This window comes from Taudactylus pleione, unplaced genomic scaffold, assembly GCF_031769625.1.
Source record: "Taudactylus pleione unplaced genomic scaffold, aTauple2 ptg000007l, whole genome shotgun sequence".
Taxonomy (NCBI): Eukaryota; Metazoa; Chordata; class Amphibia; order Anura; family Myobatrachidae; genus Taudactylus; species Taudactylus pleione.
Window position 1 is genome coordinate 19,899,820 of NW_028284410.1, and position 25,156 is coordinate 19,924,975.

The 25,156-nt window shown below is 43.0% G+C and overlaps 1 protein-coding gene across 1 annotated transcript in view; it reads right to left on the minus strand.

Moving 5' to 3' along the window:
- Positions 1 to 539: 539 nt before the first annotated feature.
- The window catches only part of AKIRIN1 (akirin 1), a 30,300-nt gene continuing 5,683 nt past the window's right edge, over positions 540 to 25,156 (minus strand). The window contains exons 4-5 of the mRNA XM_088462303.1: positions 24,308 to 24,379; positions 540 to 1,782 (exon numbers count right to left, since the gene is read on the minus strand). Coding sequence (XP_088318429.1) covers positions 1,772 to 1,782; positions 24,308 to 24,379 — 83 coding nt within the window. The 3' untranslated portion in view covers positions 540 to 1,771. The remainder of the gene's footprint in view (positions 1,783 to 24,307; positions 24,380 to 25,156) is intronic.

Below are 25,156 nucleotides of genomic sequence, written 5' to 3' on the forward strand. Positions count from 1 at the left end.
TTGATCTTTGAGGATAAAATGAATTAAATCTGCATATAAGAATGAGGCATCTACAGAATAGCCCAGGTTATTTGTACATTAACAAGTGGAAAAAAAAAAAAATTTGCAAAAAAACACCCCGGTAGGATAATTTCCAGAATACAACTAGTTTAGGTTCAACCTAACTGGAATGGAGAATGCGATAAATCCCAGAATCCGAGCCTCAATTCATGACAATTATCTATAGTTCTGAAGAAAGCAATTTTTATAAAAGTAAATCTTCAAATTACTCAAGACCTCTGTGTGGGCTATTTGACAGGACAAATAGCACACACAGGTTAATTTCTACAAATTTGTTTTAAAACCCCTGGCCACAGTTTAGTAAAACCATTCAATTTTAAGAAAAAAAGATTTCAGAGTTTCTATAAATCACATTTATGCATTTAATGTGATCAGAATTTTACATTAACTACCTATTTTGGAACATGCAACTGTATGTTTAAAGAATATATAAGCTTAACTAGCATAGTATGAAGTAACATCAAATTAAAATAAACAATTTATGGGATTTTTATGCATTTTTAATTTAAAAACCCATTTCAGACTCAGGCAACTAATTTCTCTCCAGCTACCAACACAGGTCGCGCGCTTTCTGTAGGATGGGCATTTCAGTTAAAATAAGACCACTTTGTCAACAAACCTGGAGGATAATCTGTGTAGTAAGCAACACAATCCTTATTCTAGTGTACACAGTATGTAATTAGTAGACCACTGAAGAGAACACAAACAACTTCACTTATAACAGTTCTATACACATGCAAGTGCTGTTCATTAGTAGGCAGATAGAAAGGACAGCCATTTGAAGAGGCTTACTTGTTTAAAGCAAGAAATCACTCATCAATCAGAACTGCTCGTAAGAGAAATTCAACCCAATTTGTTTTATTTCAACTAATTTAAAATTACACTAGAGGCACAATATTATATAAAGTCTGTGTGACTTCTTTCACACACTTTGATGAAGGATTAAGATTTGTTTATGTACAGTCTGACAACCACATAGTATATTTTCATGCCAAAACAAAAATCTTTAAAGAATGCACTGTTTCCCAGTAGATATTTTACTACCAAGTCCATAAACAATCTCGTCTCTGTAGAAGACAAAATATTCCCAAAAAACAAAAATGTTATAATAATCCGGTTGGGATTGTGTGGTTAAGTATACAGCAATGAGGTTATAATCACTACTCACTAAATATGCCACAATAGCCTGTATGGTCCTTTGTCCTTTCCAGACCATTATTTCCCCCACTCTAACAAAGAAGAAAAAAAAAAATATATATATATATATATATATATATATATATATATATATATATATATATATATATATATATATATATATGTTCTTACAACTTTGTTGTAGCGCATCAAACAAAGGCAAAATTCTCAAAATTTAGAGTGGAAAAAAGAAAACTCCATGAATTAAATGGTCCTTGGTCAGTCTATTGCCATATAGGGCATGTGACAAGGTAAAGATTGTAAAAAAAGAAAAAATAATATAATGATCTGCCAGATTAGTCCGTTTTATTGGGTTGATGCAGTATAACAAATGTCCATATACAGAACAGAAAAAAAAATATATATATAAGAACGTGAAGGCAGCCAGCAATGACATTAAAATTCTCTAGATGACACAATGTGAAAAAAAAAAATAATGTGGCATCTCACAGGTGGCAAAAGATGTGGAGCAGCTGTAAAAGTCAAAACTGGTACCCAGATGGCAAAGAAAGTTTCAAGACACATCTGTGAAGACATAAAAGAATTAAAGTTCAATAACGCAAAACATAATACAAGAGGATCTTTGTGTCAAATAATTAATTGGAAAACAAATACCATGTTTGATGTAACAGAACACTGGTCAAATTATGCAAATACAGCAATAAAAACAAATCAGAAGTCAGATATAAGAGAACTTCAGCATGAAATGGCATATTTAAATTATGCACATAGCAATCACACAAATAACCCCCCACCAAACCATTTACATTGGCCAAGCATGCTTCGACTTATTCTTTTTTTTTTTTTAAACTTGATAAGCTTTAAGCTCCAGCATTTTTTTTTGCTTTCTCAAAACCCACATTGTATATTCTGCCAAACTCACAATTTTGCTTTAAAATTAGTCTCTAAACAAAAACGGCTTGCTCCCATTTGACAAATTACTTCCCTCTGCTTTATGCTTTTTTTCATGCCCACAGACTATTTATATAAAAAATTAAGCCATCCTTTTTAAAAAAAAGGTTTTTTTTTTTTATTATTATTTTTTTTTACACAGTACATCCGGAAAGTATTCACAACGCTTCACTTTATCCACATTTTGTTATGTTACAGCCTTATTCCAAAATGGAATCAATTAATTTTTGTCCTCAAAATTCTAAAACACAATACCCCATAATGACAACATGTAAAAAGTGAGATGTTTGCAAATTTAATAACAATTTAAAAAAAAAAAAACAGAAATCACATGTACATAAGTATTCACAGCCTTTGCCATGAAGCTCAAAATTTAGCCCAGATGCATCCTGTTTCCCGAGATGTTCCTACAGCTTAATTGGAGTCCACCTGTGGTAAATTCAGTTGATTGGACATGATTTTGAAAAGGCATACACCTGTCTATATAAGGTCCCACACTTGACAGTGCATGTCAGAGCATAAACAAAGCATGAAGTCCAAGGAATTGTCTGTAGACCTCAGACAGGATTGTCTCGAGGCACAAATCTGGGCCAGGGTACAGAAAAACATATGCTGCTTTGAAGCCGTAAATGGAAGAAGTTCGGAAACAGCAAGACTCTTCCTAGAGTTAGCTGGCCATCTAAACTGAGCAATTGGGGGAGAAGGGCCCTAGCCAGGGAGGTGACCAAGTACCCGATGGTCACTATCAGAGCTACAGTATTCCTCTGGAGAGAGGAGAACCTTCCAGAAGGACAACTATCTCTGCAGCCATCCACCAATCAGGCCTGTATGGTATAGTAGGCAGACGGAAGCCACCCCTTAGAAAAAGCACATGGCAGCCCATCTGGGAGTTTGCCAAAATGCACCTGAAGGACTCTGACCATGAGACACAAAAGATTGAACTCTTTTGCGTGAATGCCGGCCATTATGTTTGGAGGAAACCAGGCGCCACTCATCAGCAGCAGGAACTGGGAGACTAGTCAGGATAGAGAGAAATATGAATGCAGCAATGTACAGGGACATCCTGGATGAAAGCCTGCTCCAGAGTGCTCTTGACCTCAGACTGGGGCGACGGTTTCAGGAGGACAACGACCCTAAGCACACAGCCAAGATATCAAAGGAGTGGCTTCAGGACAACTCTGAACGCCCTTGAGCCAGAGCCCAGACTTGAATCATATTGAACATCTCTGGAGAGATCTGAAAATGGCTGTGCACAGACGCTTCCCATCCAACCTGACGGAGCTTGAAAGGTGCTGCAAATAGGAATGGGCGAAACTGCCCAAAGATAGGTGTGCCAAGCTTGTGGCATCATATTCAAAAAGACTTGAGGCTGTAATTGCTGCCAAAGGTGCATCAACAAAGTATTGAGCAAAGGTTGTGAATACTTATGTACATGTGATTTTTTTTCCATTTGCAAAAATTAAAAAAAAAAAAATTTTTTACACATTATCCGCATTTTGTTATGTTACAGCCTAATTCCAAAATGCAAAAAATTCATTTTTGTCAAAATTCTACACACCATACCCCATAATGACAATGTGTAAAAAATTTGTGAAGTGAAGCATTTTGAATACTTTCCAGATAGACTGTAAATATCTACTACATAAAAGTGAAAATTTGTCCTTCCATCTTTCTATACTGTACAAATCCACAGTTTACAAGTCACGATCGTAAAATTTTACATACGAGCGCATTGAAACAGGGCGGAGGCAACAAAAAAAAAAAAAAGTGAAATCTAAATTACTGTTCATTTTTAATTAATGAAAAACCACAATTTTTGCATAGCATTCGCCCTCTACAGGTCAGGTACAGAATTACAAAAGGATTTAGCTTATCTACCATTTCTTCTTTTCCATCTTCTCTATACTATATAAAAGCGAAAATGTGTCCTTCTGTACTTCTGTCTTTCTACACAAATCCACAGTTTACAAGCGAAGATCGTGACATTTTACATACAAGCGTATTAAAACACGGCGGAGGCAACTAAAAAAAAATTTTTTAATTACAAAACCACAATTTTTGCTGGAAGCGCATTGTGGGGCCTCACGGCATATGGGTAGGGCCTCGGAGCAAGCGTTTTGTGTTGTCATGATCTTAATGTTTATTATCGAAGAGAGCTTTAGCAGGCTTAGAGAGCTGAGAATGCTGGCAGACTATACCAAATTACGCAACAACATTCACTTCTTTCTTCCAAATGTGTAAAAATTATGACTTTGCAAGGACCCTGCTGTACTGTGAGCTGCCAAAATATTACACATGGAATGCTTCTCCAAAAGTTTGTCTGCGCAGAAAACGGAGTCTATGTAGATGGTCATCCTGGTATCAGAGAAACAGAAGCTCTTGGCCATGTTTACATCATACAAATTTTGAATGCTTCTATCTTCGAAGTTTGCTTTACACAGTTACAGGTCCTACTTCCTTCGAAGACCTTAGGACTGTTGATTGGGAAGTTTGGTTGGAGGATGATATGTAAACAAACATTCTTAAAACCCCGGGCAATGCTGGGTACTCCAGCTAGTTGGCTTTAAATTTTCCCATCACCCATTTGTTATTTTGATAACAAATAAAGGTACAGATGCTTAATAGTATAGCAATTCAAAAGGGAGAGAATTGTATTTTATATACAACAAAAACCCACCTTTGCTCAAATAGTGCAGATATGCTTGCACTAAAACAATTGTTCAGACTGATCCTTATTAATCTAGTAAAAAAACATTTTTAATGCTAGTTTCCTCAGGCATGATACCATGACTGCGTTTTTCAAAAATATAATAAAGCAACTTCACATTTCTCCCACTAACTGTCCCTCTCTCCTGTCCCCTTGGAATGCCAGATCTGCCTATAACAATCTGGTCCCCCATCCATGACCTTTTCATCTCAACCGTTTGAAATCTCCTAGCCATCACAGAAATCTAGATTTCCCTTCCAAGACCACTTCTCCCACAGCTCTCTCCACTGGGGGCCTCACATACTCACCCCCCCCCCCCCCCCCCCCGGAACAGTGTTAGTCATGTGGATGGTGTATGGGTGCTTCTATCCTTCAGTTACCCCTACCAACTCATACACTCAGAACTTTCCCCATTATTCTGTACATTCGAGGTTCGAGCCATTTGCTCTTTCCAAGCTGTTCACCTTTGAGTAGCTGTCATTTATCGTCCCCATGGCTCTAGCTCCAAATTCCTTGACAACTTTGCTTGTTGGCACCCCTACAACCCATCTTCACGCCTTCCCTCCCTCCCATGCAAGTGGACACGCACTTGATCTGGTCTTCACTCACCATTGGAATATGATGCCAATTCCCCATTCACTTTCTGACCTCACTCCTCCACCTCCCAAGGCTAGCATCACTAGGAGAAGCATTGAGGCTGTCGACACCGTATGCTTTTCCTCCCTAATCAACACTTCTCTCCTCCATTGCCTCTCACCTGCTCTGACCAAGCAAGCAGTTTCCCTATAAGTCTCCCTTACTTCTGCTCTCAACTCTGCTGCTCTGGCAGTTACTACTTACCCTCGCAGATCCACACCTCAACCCTAGCACTCCAAATGCACCAAGAAACTGTAAAAATGTTCATTAATCTCCAAGCAAGGGGAAGAAAGTGTTCCAATGCAGACTACTTCCATTTCATATTTATGCTCTCAACCTACAGTACTGCCATCTCCCTCTGTAAGCACGTATTTCAAGAACCTTCTTTCCTCCTAGTCCTCCAACCCCTGTCATCTCTTCACCAGTTTCCACTTCCTACTCAGCCCCCCCATTGCCTCCTCACTCTTTGCATCTAAAATAGACTCCATACATCAGGACATCACATCCCACCATACCATCAAAGCCCCACCTTCTCTTTTTCCAGCTCATCCCTCCACATTCATCTTACAGACTGACTTTTTCCCGGTATCTAGAGATATAGTCATGGTCTTCATCCCGGATCAATGGTAGGTGTCTCCCAAGGTTCTGTTCTTCATCATCTCCTTTTCTCCCTCTATACATAAACCCTGACCTCTCCCTCACTCTACTTTTGTACTATTCTTTACTGGATGTCAGAGTGCTTTTTATTAAACTTAGCATGTCTAAAGACTGAGCTGATCATCTTCCCACCCTCCCGAGTAACTTCACCTTCCACAATTTTATTACCTATTGACAGCATAACCATCTCCTTTATCCCCCAAGGGCACTGTCTTGAAGTTATCCTTGACTTCTCCCTCTCCTTAAAGCCATACATTCAGTACCGCTCGCAGACCTGCGGTCTCAATCTCAAAAATATTTCCAGGATCAGACCCACTCACCCTGGAGCCAACTAAGACCCTCATCCACTTACTGGTCATCTCCACATTGGACTACTGTAACCTCCTCATCCTCTGGTCTCCCTGACTCCCATCTCTTTCCACTCCAATCTATCCTCAATGCTGCTGCCAGGCTCATCTTCCTCTCCAAACTGACTGCCGCCATCTCTCCTACAAGCAGCACACTTTCTCCCCTTCAAAACCCAATTCTAGCTTCTCAAACTCACGTACAAAACACTTACGGTCAGATGTTAGTAGGATAGGATTGTGTATGTCCCTTCACACTCTCACTTCCACCCACAAATGAAAGCTGTCTTGTGTCAGCTGATTACTTCCTTCCACCACCTCCAAGATTTTGCCTGTGCTGCTTCCTACCTCTGGAACTCACTCCCTGCTTCTTTCAGACTCTAAATCGCTCTTCAAATGGGCTCATCCCAACCCACTGTTCCATGCTCCCCGCTCAGTCTCCCTCACCTGTCACACCTATAGGTCTGCCCCTCCCTTTAGAATGTAAGCTCTCACAAGTAGGACCCCTGCTTTTCCTTCCCTTACTATCATCTATTCCATACGCCCTACAAGCGCTCATGATCCTTTGTCTGTCGCCTTGCTACTAATTTGAGTATAACCGCTGTTGCAGCAATGTTTATAAACCATGTGCTTGTCCTGCAATGTTTTGTACTAGAAGTCCATTTTTTATGAAATTTGTAAGGTGCTGTGAAACCCTTGTGATGCCATAAAATAATAAACTAGACAAAATAGCTACATAACGCAGTAGACTAGAATTACTTTAAAAATGTGACCAGAAGGATGGAAACCAGCCCAAAGGTCCAAAGATTCCTTTGATTGCTAGTACTTAAAACCCCAGGAACCACAATTTGAGGAGAGTAGTCCAAGTTTGGGGTAATCTGTAACATCAACTTCAACAATGTCTATACTTCCTATCTAATATATCTCAACCGCTTGACAGGTGCCATTGCTAAGAGATAATCAATGTTAATCACTTCCTGTCAGAAAGCCACACTACCTCCCCATTAAAACTACTATTTGATTCACTAAAAGTATTTTTCACATTTTAACTAAGGACCTCTTTAACTTATCCTTACTTTTATTCAGCAGCCCTGATGAGGTATATTTTATTTATAAAAAGGAGTTTAAAAAAAAATAAAAAAAATTCTATTGTAATAGATTACACAAGCATTTGTCTTTGTTTTAATACAGTGGATATAAAGTTTGAAATTTTTTTTATTTAATGTAAACGCCTGATATCAATTTTGATTGTGACCTTATAACCATTTAGGAAAAGGCAAAATACAAAATCCAACAATACCATAGTTCATATAGGGGCTGTGGTTGTGCTCAGCACCAACCAATCTCATGCCAAAGTAATGAGCATACACCTGCCAGCAACAAAATATTGTGATTAACACTAAATAAAGAATGATCTGTTCTTGTAGAATATCCTTGCAGTTTTCTTGGTTGCATTGTAATGGAATAGCTATGGTCCGCAAGGAGCTTTTAAAACATGTGTGATCCCAATGCTACAAAGTATCAGGAGAGCGGTAACAAATTTCAAAGGCATTAAATGTACCTTTCTAAGATTATGATGTCATTCCACCATTATATACACATGGCTGGTGGCAAGACAGGAGTCACTCCTCACAAAACCAACCATCCGAGTTTGAATGTATTTGTTTTGGGGGGGGGGGGGGGAAACAACTTCAATACATGCCAAACCATGTAGGAAAAGGTCAAATCGTTTGACGACCACCAAGAATAAACATTTTGGCCCGAATTTAAAAAAATATATACAGTATATATGTTTGATGCAAAGACAACACAGCTAATCACCAAAACATACTTTGAGTCTGCTGCTCTCCAGCAGGGACACTAGTCAGGATAGGTGGCATAATAAATAGCTTAAGTCAGGGCCAGGTCGCCATGGCTACCAGATTTTGAAGTGAGGAAGGAAGCAGATCTCATCAGCCCCGCGGAGATTCGTGCCTATAGTATTGCGGCATTCATTTCATGCACAGGAGTGTATGTGCTGAGTGTCGTCTGCGGTAACTGCTGTGCCTGTGTCCGTCCTGGCCTGCGCCGACTCCTCCTGGCCTGCTCTGATCCCTGCTATCTGTCTCAGTCTACGCTGATCCTCCTGTATGTCCCGGCTGTCTACTGTCTCCTATCTCTGGCTGCATAGAGCTCTCCGGTAGTAGGGTCTATGCGTGGCCAGGGATTGCGGAGCGGCTTCAAAGGGATAGTGGTGTGACCATGAGGGGAGGGGCTTTCTGTTGTACTTTCTGGCACCACTGTTTTATGTGACATATGGTCAGTTATTACTGCAGGGTGGGGGGAGGAGCAGGGGAGCTCTGCAGAGTAGTGAGGGGGCCTCCATGTTACTATATGCATTCAACTGCGACCATTTTGTGGACTAGTATAGTGTGTATAACAGTTGCATAACACAGAGCTGTGCTCCTCACTCACTCCAGTAATTTTTTTTTTTTTGCTGGGGACACAGTGATCTGGCTCCTACACTTTCATCCTGGCTTCTAGATTTTAGAAAAATTTGTCAAGCCCTGGCTTAAAGTACCAAGATATTATGGTATACAACTTGCTGGGCTTTTCAGAATGGAGATGAAGGCCATTGCCTTACAATCATCAAAAAAAAAAAAAAAAAAAAAAAAAAAACTACACATCCAAGTAAACCAAGGACAGAAAGAAAAGTATTGGCATAGCCAAGTCAGAATGAAGTCCTCAATCCCATTTAAAATCTGTAAAATGAGGCAATGCACAGGAGAACCCCTCCCAACTTGATGGACCTTGAACTTTTTCCAAGGACCAAATAGCCCAGGGGACAGATTCAATTCACATGGTACATTTTCCAGGCCAGTTCTGCTCACACCTCCATAGGCTGTGAGCAGAATCAGCATTCTGATATCTGATAGGAGAAGCAGTGCTATTTTGAATATGGCCCTTTGTGTGCATGGTTGAAAATATCAGCAAAATATTATTTCATAAAGAATTAGTTTATGTAACTAGGATATACTAGGTTTTCTTATTTACACTTTTAGCCTAAAAAATATAATATAATAATATATATATATATATATATATATATATATATATATATATATATATATATATATATATATATATATATATATATATATATATATATATATACACACACACACACATATACATACACACACACACACACACACACACACACATACATACACACATATACATACATACAATTGGTTGCAACATCGTAAAACAGGAGGGGGGGGAAAAAAAAAAAAAAACGACGACAGGATTGTGTATTTTGATGATTATGAAAAGTAGGGGTGGGGAATTTTTTTTTTTGCCGAGGACCATTTTGATACATATAAGATTTGCAGGCCAGGTGCAGACCATGTCCCCTCCGTGTGACACAGGGCGGGGACACAATCGCCGGTGACTACAGCCATGCCTATGTATATTAACTGTACAGGTTCAAATACTTTGTAAATGAATCTTCAATTCTATTGACCTCAACAGAAATGAGAAACAGACATTGCTCTCATAAGCCAGTTAATCTTTTTGTGGACTGGTTACTTGGTTCCTGGAATTTGCCCAGCCTTGCACAGCTTCAATGTGGCTTTTGTTGTATGCTTAGGTTATTTGTCCTAGTGCAATATAATGGTTTTGAAAGTTACAAGTTTCTTGCAGATGCCAGATTTTATTACAAGACTAGCAGATGCACCCGATTTCACCCAGGTAGACCTAAATAGTGCGTACAGACGGGACAATTTTTTTGAATGATTTGTCGTTAACGGCAAATCGTTAAAAAATTTGTTCAGTTTCAGATGTGTAACAATGAATGAAAATCACAAAAGCGCGCTCCCGTTTGTTATTTGTAGTTTTCGTTCATCATCCGAACATACTGTCCAACCTGACGATATTGTCAGGTTGGACATGTTCGGTCGGGGATGAGTGAGGGAGCCCGGCACCGAACGAAATAGTTATTGATTTTGTTCAGTGTTAACACTGAGCACACCCCTGCCGGGGAGAGAGAGGACGATTTTCGTTCGGGGAGAAAATCGGCCCTTGTGTACGCACTTTTACTTTACAGTTTCCATTTCACATTAATCCTTCACTTCTATAGTAATGCATCACTGCTACAGTAAGACGTCACCTTCCCTCACCGGTGTACTAACATTAAACTCCCTCACGTCTGTAATAACACCTTTCCCTCCCTCGTCCATGTTGTTTCACATTCAATATTCCCCCTCCCTCACTTGTGCAGAATTACAATCCCTCCCTCAACACCTGTACCACCACATTTCCCTCCCTCTCCTCTGTAGTAACATTCCTCTCCCTCACTATTCATATAGTGGAGCCACACCAACTGCCAGTGGTGTTGTGTGTAAGCACCTTAACTATTTTGTAACCATCGCTTTTCTGTCAGATTTTCCCTTGAAAAAGTGAACGATTTTTACAATGATGAAGGAAAAATGTTCCTTCCCTTAATGAAAATAATTATGTTGGACAGTCCGAAATGGACGATGATCTACAAACGGGAGCGCACTTGAACGATTATCGTTCATCATTATAACTCAAACTGAAAGATTTTTTGAACGATTACGACGTCGGTACCGTCAAATCGTTCATAAAATTGTTACGTGTGTATGTGCCTTTAGTCAGCACTTGGAATGACAGTTGGTGTTTGAATATGTACTGTGCTGCAACCACAATGAGACAATCAGGCAGGACATTGCACAGGGAGGGGAAACATTTTAGCCCTTTCACTTCTCAGCCCCTTAAGAGTCAAACTTTGAAAAAACTCATTAGTGGGCACCTACGTCATGGAAGAAATACTTCCTGGTTTTCATGTTTCTAGGTCCAGGGGTTTGGGCTGGGCTTTGAGTCAGTCAGGACATTTGATCTGTATATCTATATTGATCCATAAATGTTGCCTTCTATTTGACTAGTCTTTCAGTCCCTGATTTAAGCTGAATACACACCTTTGCAATTGCTCTTTCGACGCAATGTTTTGAATGACTTAACTCCCGATAGAAAGTCCTGACCACAGTCTTGATAGGCGCGTACACACCCATACTTGCAACCTTCCAACCCCATTAAATTATTCTACCATCGAGCTTATGATTCCAGGCTACACTCACAGATGTACCAAGAATTACCATAATGGGCTGGAAAAGGGACAGATTGCAGTTTTTGGTTTCCCTTGTTTATATGAAGGGGGAGGGGGGTGGGATTGTAGTATGTACCTACTGCAAGCCAACAAAAAGTTCTGTTGCTGCAAACAGTTGTATATGCCGGGCATGTAGGACCGTGCCAGCAAAACATCACATGGAAACAGGCCGGAGTGTAAACATGTGATGAATTGTTGGCATGGGACTGTATGAAAGACATTTACCACTATATGCTTGCAGAATCACAAGTTGACATATATAGCCGTATAGGCTGCTTATTTTTTTGCTTGGATTATATACCAAAAATGTACTGAAATCAGAGAAACATCAAAAATAAAATGACTGACATTTATGGTTTGTTTAAGGTACATAGATGGTATTTGTATGCCATAATTCTATATTCAGCATACATGAACTGTGGTTGAGCAGAGGGTAGAAATAGGTGCAGGCGTCCAAACATAGCACTAAGTATGGAGGTTTAACCTTTATCTAGTCAAACCAAAGAATCTTCATCTACTTGATAGGCTATTTACCCACATGCTTTCGATCAACTGTAGGCAACATTTAAACGCAAGCTTCAGTCAACAATGGTTTTCTTTTTGCCACCATCTGACGAAGGATAGATTTGCATAATGTCTGGACAATTGTTCCATGGACTTTTTTCGTTTTATCCCATGTAAGACTTAACGTCAGAAGTTGCAATAGGCTTCCATAACAAGTGCCAGTTTCACACAAATGCCACATTCCTCCATTTCTTTGACAGACTTGGTCATGCTCCCAGGTATATTACAGTATCTTATACTCTACCCTTGGAAAGGGCTTTCTAGTGCATTAATATTTTACCCAGATTTGGTTAAAAAGTTTGATTTTCTTGAATTTTGAACATTAAAAACTACGGCACTTCTAAACGATAGGTATTTTAAGAAGCAACTAAAGGCCCCCCATATATCTTCAATGGATTGTAACAATTCCCCGTTTTGCAGAGGATTGTGTGGGGGGGGTGTTATTCGCTATGTATCGAGTACACCAACAGCCGATTCAGACTAAAAAACAAAAAACTGGGGGAATCGGAATATCAGGTTGTCTAACATCTTAGATTTGCCCGACCAATCAGGGCTGTAGATTGATTGCTACCCATACACGAGCAATCAGCCAATTTGCTGCCAGTTACTAGCAAAAATTATGAGCCTTTAAAGATTGCCAGATCGGTCTTTCCTGAAAGATCTGCAAATCACTGAAAAATATTTGTTATGTATGGGCACAGGTTAATGGATTGGGTGAATAAATAAAATCACAATCTGAATTGTTCTTTTCTTTTGTTATTGCTGATGTATGGGCCCCTTAATACATTAATTATACACAGATGGATACTATGTACATTTTGCAGACTACAAATTGCTTCAAGGAATATTTAGGTGCACCTCAGATGGATGGATTGGACTTGTGAAGTCAAATGTTTCTCATTAGTTTAGTATTTTAATTTGACTTCAGAATATTGTGTGTATTTTGCAGTAGTAAGATAGTCTTTTATAGTCACTGTATATGCAAACCTTCTCCTAAGAAAGAGAAAAACAAGAGATATGGTAAGAACTTACCTTTGTTATCTCTGTTTCTACGAAGTCCATAGGGTCCACAGGGTTGACCTTGGGGTATAGGTTGGGAAAAAAATCAGGGCACCATGTAGTTAAAGATTTTAGCTCCCAGGATGCACTTGGGTCCACTCTCCCTATAACCCCACCCCCAGCCAGAGGCACCTCAGTTTGTAAGTAGCCAAAGGCCGGAGGAGGAGAGAAAAAAAAAAAAAGAGAAAACTGGAACACTCAACCATACTCACAGACATGGGAGACGGAAAACCGTGACCAGCCACACAGCCCATATGAAGCCAGGTGCGTCAGGGCGGGCGCCCTGTGGACTCTATGGACTTCGTAGAAACAGAGATAACAAAGGTAAGTTCTTACCATATCTCTTGTTTTCTACTTCAGGGTCCATAGGGGGTCCACAGGGTTGACCTTGGGGATGTCCCAAAGCAGTTCAACCAAGGGTGGGGACGCTCCTGTGCCGAGAGGAGAATCAGTCGCCAAAAAGGAAGCATCCTGAGAGGCAAAGGAAACCAATGCCTAGAAAAAAGGTGTGGACAGAAGACCACGTGGCCACCTAGTAAGGCAACACAACCAAGGCGCCACAGCGAGCCGCCCACGAGGGTTACATGGCCCGAGAAAAAACAAGCATCAACAGAAAGGCCTACCCAAGGGAGGCCCCTGAAGACGACATACGAGGCCATCCAGCAAACATCTGGCTATAGGCCGGCCATCCTTTCCTGTTAAAACCAGAAATCTCAGACCACCAATAAGGAGTCAGATTTCCGTAAGGAACCTGAACGGATCACATAAATCCACAGAGGCCGAACCACAGTCAATGAGGCCACACCAGCCGAGAGGACTGGGGACTGAATGGCCGTATCATAAGTTCCAGAATAATATGGAACCTAAAAATCACTAAGAAGAAACACAGGGTGAGAGCAACTCACACCCTGACATGATGCCCTCCAGAAGAGGGAGCCACATGAGAACGCTCCCAATTCCGACACTCATCTGGGTGATATAAACACCCTGAGAGAAAGAGAGAGCCTAAGCAATAGACCATGTAATGGCTATCACAACCAGCGGTTCCATAGACCGTCCCCAGAGGGAACGAAGAACCACTACGGAGGACAAATGGAGGAATAATCCAGAAAACACTCCAAAGGATGAACTGGATACCAGAGCGGAGCAATTCCATATCTTAATCATACTGACAGTGTAGAGATCCACACTGACAGGAAGGCCAAGCCGAGGGTGCAACCCAAGCCAGCCGGAAGGAATGCCAGAATATCAGGAAATCCTGGACACCGGAGGATTGTATTGACAGGTACAATACCATAAAAATTATGACTGCCACAGTTTGTGGTAGGTCCCAGCAAAAGCTGATCCATGTGCTCTAATCATTCCAACGATTACAAAGCCAGGGAAGCCGTAAGACCACTGTAGGGGACGCAGTCAAAGACAAGCGACCCAGGTCCAAGGCAAAACCAAGGACCCTGAGATAACAGGTCCGGGCAGTGAAGCATCAGGAATGGAGTATCGATGGAGACACTCCGAAAATCCAAGTACCCCTGACATCTGAGGCAATCAGGAGCCACCAGCAGGAAAGCATCTCCGTCTCGATTGAAACACTTCCCACGAGGAAGAAGGGAGACCGGAGAACACAGGTACTGAAATTGGAAGGACCACTTCACCGACAAAGAGTCACTGAAGGTTGCTTCAGAATCTCCAGAGTTGGACTGTAACACCATAGTGTGATAAAGTCAGAAGGCCAGGAGGGTCACCTCAGGGGGGCCCCCCTGCTCACCAGGAGATGAAACCTCTCTTGGGGAAGAGACTAGTCCACGGGATGCACTTCGTGACGGCTGAGGACTTGAAATGAACGCTGCCGAGATGGTCGGGAGGAGACCCTCGGACTATGTCCGAATGTGTGACATACCTGTCATTGCCACCCAACGAACAGTGTTGCTAAAAAGGAAGCCACTGCCCTGACCCTGCTGGACTGAACTTTTTCAGGCTCACCGGGAAACAAGAGTTATGCCAGAGTGAAGGCCCAAGACAGGGTAAAGTTCCAACAAGTTAATTGACAGGGTGGAATCGACAGACATCCAACTGCACTGAAATGGATGCGAACCAGACACTGTCCGTAGCCAAGAATACCCTGGACGAGATGACCATAGCCACCCGGAAAGGGACAGACTTGCCTCCGGAGAGAGCATCATCGTTTGAACAGTGATCCGACAGAAAAAACTCGTTCCATCTAGAGATAAGCCAATTCTGGAAAGGCCTGGAATGGAACTGAGCCCATTCCACCCTTCCAAAGGCAGACACTGAATAGTGGACCATGCATCCCAGAGTGTAAAGACATATGTCGACTGCGTAGACATCCATGTACTCCTAATGGAAGAGTGGAGATGCCGTCTTACGCCAGAAGAATTCTCAGATTCTGAGAATCCAGCAGGGCTCCTAGGTGAAGAATACCCAGAGAGGGATGCAGGGAGGACTTTTTCCCCGTTGATTAAACATCTGCACCCTGAAGAAGCCACGGTCATCCTGACCTGGCTGTAGAGAACCCCGGCGATTCTGCTAAGAGCAGGAGGCAGTCCAGGTACAGGAGCATTGGGATATACTGAACAGGAGAACTGTCAGAAAATCCAAAACGCTGGTAAACCCCTGTGGGGCTAAGGACAGTCCCAACAGGCAGAGCCCAAAAAATTGTAAGTGCTGTGATACAGCAAACCTCAGTCCATGCTGAGGCAAGGTCTCTAAGTACCCGTAGGCACGCGTCCTGTATATCTAGTGATACCATAAAGTCCCCAGGTTCCAAACATAGTATGATGGAGCCTAGGGATTGCCTCCTGAGCCCAGGTAGCTTTAGGAACTGGTTCAGGGAAGTGAGACAGAGAATAGGCCAAAGAGAACCAGCCACCGCACCAGAAAGAAAGCAGAACAACCAGTCCCTCACTGAGAAAGTGGGGATGGCATAATGAGCTCCGCTTACCGCAACAACTGTATAGCTTTCTGGATTTGTAAGGCCCTGTTCGGGTCTGAATAAGGGCCTGCGTACCATCACCTGGAAAGAGGCCGCCTGAGCACAGAGAGGGCGTACCCTCCTACCCACGTAGCCGCGGTAACTCGACACTAGTACCGGGCGAACTGAGAAAATCGCCATCTCCCAGTGGTAGGCCTGTCTCGTCAGGCCGAAGAGATATCCGTAGGTTCAGAAGCAGGATCGGCTGGCAGTCCAGGCCTGCTCGGTACTGGATATGTCGGCCCTCGTAGAGGCCGACAGTCTATGAAGAAACAGACCTTTAGGCTGACCCAGAGGACAAAGACTTAACAGACTTAGGGCCTGATTCAGACCCACTCGCGAGCGGCTGTCCGCTCGCAAGTGGGTCGATGTTATGCACTGAGCATGCGCACGACGGAGGGAGCTCCGTTGTGCGCATGCGCCAGACGCGACGAGCGAAGGAAATTCCTTCGCTCGTTGTGTCCGATCAAAGGGGGCGTGCTGTCAATGTTGATTGACAGCACGCCCCCTTTGGTGGGCGTGCCGGGGGCGTGCCTCCCTGACGGGGGCGTTCCCACGGGAACGCCTCCCGTCAGAAGCCGGCCCACTGACATCACTAGTGATGTCAGTTGGAGTGATTTTGGCTCTGATAGAGCCAAAATCACTCCGGAGCTTGCGGTTGAAAACCTCAACCGCAGGCTCCGGCTCGCAAATTCGATGGTCGCGATGGTCTCGACCATCGCGGCCATCACAAAGCACGCTCGTATAGCCTGTGGGTGGTGACCCACAGCTATACGAGCGTCCAGGAGGACGCTCCATGAAAATGGAGCCCGGCCCTCATTCAGAGCGTGCGCTCTGCTCAGAGCGTACGGCTCTGAATGAGGGCCTTAGTCTGAGGCCTTGTAGTGGGCATAGCTGAAGGCGGTAAACTTGTCGTTAGTAATACTGCCAATGTTACTACAATCCTGTCAAGGTCAGGACCAAACAAGATCTACCCTATAGATGGTATCTGCACCTCTGCATTCCCAGAGCGCAGCCATAGGGTATTACGGAGGATACAGTCGCATGAAAGTTAGGAGACTGATATCCAATATAGGCATTTCCACCTATGACAACTGCATATATTACGTGAACGACCAAATACATTTGAACCCCAGACGTGTTGGAGGGGAAAAAACATTACAAATGCATCAGCTCAGTATGCAATAGTACTAACCAACCATGCTATAACCATGGTAGGATGGGTAACAAGCCCTGAAAGCGAGTATACTGACTTCAGGCAGAGTTACCCCCCACGGATCCGAAGAATCCAACCACGCAGGAATGGGAGGCGTCAACGTCTGCAATCAGACGAGTAACACGTCCATCCACCCCAGGAGGGACTCGTGATGACCCTCAGGGAATTTGGGACAGGAGGCCAAACACTGTTGCAATACCTCATATCTGGCAACAGCCAGAGTCCCGCCATGCGATCCACCCTCTAGTCAGCAACAGGGAACCCGAAGGCACGCAAGACTGATGTTGTATGATACAAGTGCAGGTCAACATTCACTCTAACCAGAACGGACCTGCTACCAGCCCCAAAGCAGGGATAATACCTGAAATAGGCTTCCCCTTGGTGTAAGAGGGAAAGAGCCCAAAACAGTATCCAGTTCACGGCAGAGCCAGCTGGGAAGTAACCACAGGGCATCAACCACGCCACTTTGCGTTTCGTAGAAAACGACATCCACCCAGGGTGGCTGTGGTAATCCCTGCGAGGGGAATGACAGACTGTTGTGGCACCAGGGGGAATTCATATTCTGCAAAAAAAAACCTGCAGGGAGCGGTAGTCTGTGTCACAGGGGAAGAGTGCAAGAAACTGCGAGATACCCTGAGATGAAGAGGGCAGTATGGTGAAGTAACCCCAAGTGAGGTACAACAATGGGGCCCGCCCGGCGATCCGCAATTGAGAGGATCCCGAGAAAATAAACCGCCCAAGGGAGTCGTGAAAGGGGCCGGCACCAGATGACGCCACACACAGAACCCTTTATGAAACCAATCCTCCGCACTAACACCTGCAGCACATGACTTGCAGGATAGTAAAAATGGGTGCAGCATAACGCTCTATCTCCTGGTCAAACATATCTGACCAATCTTGGCGGAAATATCAAGCAGCGCTATACTGGTCCTGACTGATGCCAAAATTAGCCGCAGGGACCCATTTTCAGCGTATGCAACACACAGTTCCAACTAAAATGTGGTAACGTGCAGCACGCAACAGTATGTGACAAACCTCTCAAATATTAACGAGTATATAAATGTGAGGTCTCAGAACCACCCTAAGTCAAGCTGTATTAGGGCAGATAAAGAAAAGGGATAGATATACACTGACAGGTGAGAGAATTAAGTACAGACAGTCAGCACTAGCATAAGTCACATACCATGCAGATATGTATATATGTACATAAACATGTCATAATATACTGCACTATTACACTGCATTCAACTTACCCAGATTCAGTGTCTGGGAAGGCTACAGCGCTGTGTACACTGACCTGATGGTGAGGTACGCAGGGGGACTGGACTCACTGCCATCTCCAGAGATTTCTGCTGCACCACAAGAAAATGGCCGCTGGAGACCTCAGAAGAAGCGTGGCCCGCGGAGGAAGCAGCTCAGCGACGCCAGACTATACATACTGAAAGGCACGCTGAGCTGAGGGGAGGAGCCGCTGTAACAGGGAAGGCTGCCTCCCCTGGCCGGCTATTAACCCCCGGGACGCCCCGGCTCCCTGCACCGATCAGTAAGTCCCTGGTGGTCTAGTGGACACACGGGGTATGGGAGGGCCCGCCATCACCTCCGGTCTGTCCCCAGAGACCGGAGGCACAGGACTGCATATTAAATGCACGGATCACCGCAAGCGGTGACCCGCTCCTTACCTGCTCCCCGTGGATCCAGCAGCAGTCCTGGGCGCCCGCAGAGTCCGGCTAGTACAGACTCTGGGGTCCCGCTGAGATCCCCAGATCTGTACTGGCGTCTCAGCGCCGGTGGGGTGACGGAGCGGCAGCTTAGACGTCCTATGGACAGTCCAACGCTGCGCTCTAAAAGTCCAAAGTAAAAAATAAAAAACTCTGTTCTTTGAAAAAAATATATAGCTTAGGGGCTGTTAATCAGCTCCCCACTGCACTAAACTGTGACCCAACTCCGGCCGGGCACCAACTTAAACTGAGGTGCCTCTGGCTGGGGGTGGGGTTATAGGGAGAGTGGACCCAAGTGCATCCTGGGAGCTAAAAGCTTTAACTGCGTGGTGCCCGGATTTGGTTCCCAACCTATACCCCAAGGTCAACCCTGTGGACCCCCTATGGACCCTGAAGTAGAAAAAAAAAATTTGCAAGCTAAATTTTTCCCCAAAACACTACTTCTGTCAAAATTCTTTGCAGTGCTTATAAGTTTGTAATGCTGGTTATCAAGACAACTAAATGAATGTACATTGACCCTTTAGATCAAGTGTGTCCTAACCTCCAGCCTAAAGGGCCCCATACATCTGGCAGACGTTTCACCGATCAGACCAGAACCACCGGCTGACAGTCGCCAATCCATCGGGAAAGCTGTGAAATTCTACATGTTGGATTACACAGATGCCCTGACCCAGAACTCTGGGTGTCGGGGAATTGCGGCAATCTGTTGCTAGTGTATGGGGACGTTTAGATACAGCTCTGCAAATCTGTACATTATACCTTCACTAAAGCATAAAGAAAAAAAAAAAGTGGTGGATTTGTGTAAAGCAAATTGCAAAAAAAGAAAATTGGATTTTTTGGAAAATCTATTTCTCCGTATCCATATGGGGGACATTGCTACCTTGGGAAGTTGGCACATTTTTAAATTGAATTGCTTCTGAAGTAAAATGCCTCCCCTCTATCTTGGATCTTGGCTAAGGAACCAATAGGAGGTCAGTTAAACTTAAGCAAGCCCAAATGTATAAAGACTAACAAATATAATAATTTACAGTGGTCTGTCCCATCTCTGGCTCTAACCGCAGCGCAGGAAATAGAACAGAGCACCATGAGAAGATCATTGGGTGCAAGTAAAGCAGCCAGGCAACGGGGAAGGGCATGAGGCATATGCCAGGTCTATTTTTTAGTTCAAACTAGTATAACTAAACAAAAGTTGGTATTCAGAGAAACAGATTTAGCATTTAGATAGGTTTAAGGCCCTCATACATCAGCAATTGATTGCAGCAATCGTGCAATTTGTAATCGACTAAAAATCTTTCGATTTTTCATACACAATCGATCGTGCATAAATCTCTCTGCAGAATTGCCACAATCGATTGCAGATTGCGGCAATTAATTGCTGATGTATGGGAGCCTTTAGGTGCAGATTCTGAGTTGGGAGCAAAGCCAAGAAAGCAAGTTCCTTTGCACCTGGACAGACCATTCTGCAATGCAAGCGGTGCAAATGTATATTTTTTTCATGGAGGGTAAATACCAACTGCTTTTACATGTACCCCACATTTTTTAATTCAACTATTTTTACACTGAAATTTTAGAGTAGAGTTTGGACATGACCCTCTCAAATCAAAATCTCTGCACATTTTAAATCTGCCCCACCTGCAGTACAACATGGTTTTGCCAAGGTGCTCAATTACTTGCTTTGCTCCCAACTCAGAACCCCCTTAGTATGCACAAACTGCTCTATCTTGATGGAAAATTAAACAGACTGACAGGACAAGGGCTATCAGCTCTAACCTGTCTAGCCAAAAGAACAGTTTCCAAGAAAGAAATGCAAGATCCACAGTGGCTAGAGGCTTGAAGAGCCCATTTAGACACACCAGGTGTGAAGAAACGCTTTAGAAGTCCTCCCCTATGCTGTCAGTTACACAGACCGGGACTTTCTAATCCACTACAGCCACCATCTACAAAGATAGAAGCGTTCATGCAGAGGGTAGCAATACATCTTCACTGAGCACATACAACTCACAACCTCCGAAACAAACTGTGTGTAGGACCTCTTGACTGCTACTTTTCTCAATCAAAAGCACCCTGTGAAGACTGATGTTGAATAAAAAGTCAGCCTTTGCGATGGAATTAAGATTCTGAAAATTGATCATATCACTGCAAGGTCTGCAACACCAGTTGTAAATGGGATTTGAGAAGTGACTCGGGCTCTACCTTTATGAGAAGATCATAGATATGGGAAGAACGATTCGAAAATTTTGTTAGTCCAAGCAGCTGCCAATACCGGCCAGAGAGCAGGTCCTACAGACACAAAAATGGCTTTAACCTAACTCCCACATCTCTCATCTGCCAAGTCCTATAAAGAGACTGCATTAGGGATAGGGACACTAGTGGATTTAGATAAATAACTGCGAGTGGACGCTCCCATAACTTAAGAGCCCCATTTGTCAAATCTTTTCAAAACGTACATGACGAGTGAAAGAATCTTGGCACTTCGAATTGTCTATTAAGTCTTTTCCAGGCCTCCTCTAAAAATTCCATCAAGTGAGAAAAAACAAGCAAATAGTTTAGCTATCCTCAATGTCTCACTTATTTAGATAAAGAGCCTCAGGATCTTGAAACAAGTTCTTGACAGAAATTGTCTACACCATTTTGTAGAAGAATTCTCCTCCCAACTGGAGAGGTCTGCAAAATCCTAGTCATCCTGGACCACATCAGCATCTATAAACAATAGGTCCAAATTTAATTCATCCAGAAAATAAACTTGCTGAACAGACGCTCTTTCAGAATGTAGAAGATGAAGCCTCAAAGAAGGTCCCAAGAGCACATAATTGAGGCAAAAACCTTCACATGAACATGACCAAAGCAGGTTCCAAAACTGCTGCTAAGACAGTAGGGGTTGAGATGAGCCTAAGAGTGGAGATGGACCTGGAGTCCAGGAAACATGTACGGCCAAATGTAATAGGGTGAGAGTTTAGAAAATGAGAGCGCGAGAGTTCAGCAGTAAACGCACACACTTTTTAAACCCGCCCAATGTAATAGAGCCCAAGAAGATGCAAGCTTGCATGTTTTTAGACTCGAAAACCGACGATTTAAACTCATCCAGAGGTTTTCCCATTTTGACGATAAACTCCACCAATGTGACAGTTTACTGGTAAACTCTCACCCTATTACATCTGTGGAATTTAGGCAGGTTTCCAGCACAAAGAGGATCATCAGAAATACAAAGTTTCACTTATCTACTTTGATGCTCAGGAGGCCCTTTCACTGTTTTTGCAAGGAACTATACCAATACCATAAGCTAAACCAGTTCTGCCATGTCCAATGACTTACCTGCAGCCATTTGCTGCTTTGAGACCACGGTATCACAAGCTGTACACAGGCCACCTGGCTCTGAACTACACTGAAGCAGCTATGTCAGACATTTTCAGCAATTAATGCATAATTGAAATAATACCAATAGTAGTTGCATCACGTATACACATTGTGAAAGTCCTCACAGCAGAACATACTCTCCAAAAAAAATAAATAGGTGGAATCAACAATGGAGTGAGGGAGAATGAATATTAGTGTCCACAATGGACTTTAATCCACACATACATGTTGTCTAACAGTTCTGACATGAGTTATACATGTAAAGCAAAGTCACTCAAGTGTGCCGCACAGCAGAGAGCAACGCGCTATCCTCAGACTTCCTGAAGTAAAACTACGGTTCAACTGACAGGAAAGCCTGCCAAGGAGGAGAACTAGTACCACACTTTCTCCAGGTGCTGGAATGAGATTGCACCTAAGCAGTATAGGTTAACTACATAAAACAGTCTCAGTTGCCATGAGAAAGGTTGCATTCAGTTCCAGCAGCAGCTAATCAGCGGGTAGTCCCTGGACCAGCAGAACTCCAGCTGTGGAACCTGAAAGGTTTTCTATTCAAAGATTACAAAAAAAAACCATTTATGCTGAAATCAAGAACAAAACCTGGAACAGACGTGGCAGGCGGGGTGCTTGTTAGCGCTCTTAGCTGCTCCTTTACATGAAGCTTTCAGTTAAAACTTGATACATAAAATAAATGCAAAAAACAACTGCGAAGGACATTGGCCTCCTGGCCATAAAAGTTTAACTGGGATCTTATTTGCTACTTAGCCCAGGTGCGATGTAGCGGGGGAGGAGTTTACTTACAAACAATTTCAGGATGTGCCCACTACACCCCAAAGTTGAGACCCATATGATCCCCCACCCTCTGCTCACAGGTTAAAATTTGCTATTATCTGCTGCGCTTCCTGACCAATTGCAACAAAGAAAATAATGCAATCCTCCCCACAATGAGGATACGCCACTAATACCCCTTTTCCACTTAAATTCCGGGTCTGACCCGGAGTTGGAACAAAGTTCCTATCCGGATCAGGCCCGGAATTTTGCCGGCGCCGACTCGGGATATTCCCGAGTCAGCGCCGCTCACACCGCAGTCGGGTCTGCATAGACCCGGCTTTTGCGGAGTGAAAGTGGTCGCTTGGAGATGACGTCATCTCCAAGCGCCACTGAAGCCGGACCAATCGGCCAGCTAGCAGCACACTCTAGGTCATCGTGACCCGGAGTGCGCTGTTCTCACGCCCGTGTTAAACCCTGCTAGTTACCTGGGTTGGATTGCCGGGTCACTCGACCCGGCGATCCAACTCTCTCCCCTTTTACACCAGGGAGCTGCCCGGGTTAACCCTTCAAAAACCCGGGTTTTAGCTCCGGTGTAAAAGGGGTATAAGATATTACCACTGGGAAATAGCCACAGCAGATTCCTGCCATCGTAACTACTACAGAACACAGCCTCAGTAAAAGCTCTCAATTTGTCGCTAGAAACAGCATCTGCATATTGTTCACAATAAAGTCCTACAAAAGAAAAATCAGTTAATTAAATCTCAGACTTTGTTATTAGGCTACATCTATCTATTTTGCAAGTTCTTTAATACAAAGCAGTTTCTTTTTAACTATGAAACCAGCAAGTCACACACACACACACACAAATGAAAACTGCCTTCACACTAGATTTCACTACTGAAATTTAGTTAACAGATTGTGGATGTTGAAAATCCAATCTTAAAATAAAATGCACTTACAGCTTGTAGGCCTTGCCCCATACCGTCGCATAATCTGATCATGTGTAAATTTCACAAACGATTCATATTGTTCTAGGTAAACAAGAAAAAGTACAAAGTAGAGTAAATAAATTTGCATTTTCAAATCTAAACTTTCACCACTTTACAAGAAGACAAAAAAAAAAAAAAAAAATATGGTACTCTAGCCATACTTTCTATTATTCCCTTTGTGCTCGGCTCTTCATTTTGCAAGAACTTTTCTAGCCAAGTTACTTAGTCATGGGCAGTTTAAACCAGCCACAGTTCTTTGCACTTTATTCACAGTATAGTTGTTAAAACGCTAAATATCCTCACAGCAGTTTTTACAAAAAAAGCATGGGTCAAAGGGCTCCCCTTGTTATGTCCATGATCCAACATTTTTCAAGACAATTTTGCATAATATTACCCATACCCATTGAGTCACTTTTGCACACTGTAGTACTGGTTATAACTTTAGCATATAGTGCAAAATAGGTTTCACAATATAAATATTTCCAATAACCCACTCTTGATATTACTTGCATTCTGGAGCATTGCAGATGTTCAATTCACCTGCTCCATCCTGTTATGAATGACTTCCTAAATATACCCCATCACGCTGACAGCTGGTTGTCGGTGGTCAAAACACTGCCGGTGGACTTCCGAGAGTCATGACAACCATGTCCGGCAGACGATTTTATCAGTCAGGCAACATGTTAGCCAACATCTCACTTTGGTGTGCTCAAGTTGTCTGGTGCGAGTCAAGATTTTTTGACCACTGGACCCAAAAAAAGTAATATGAAATAGGGTAATTTCACCCAAGCCAGTGTTAAATTATAATTTAGTAGTATA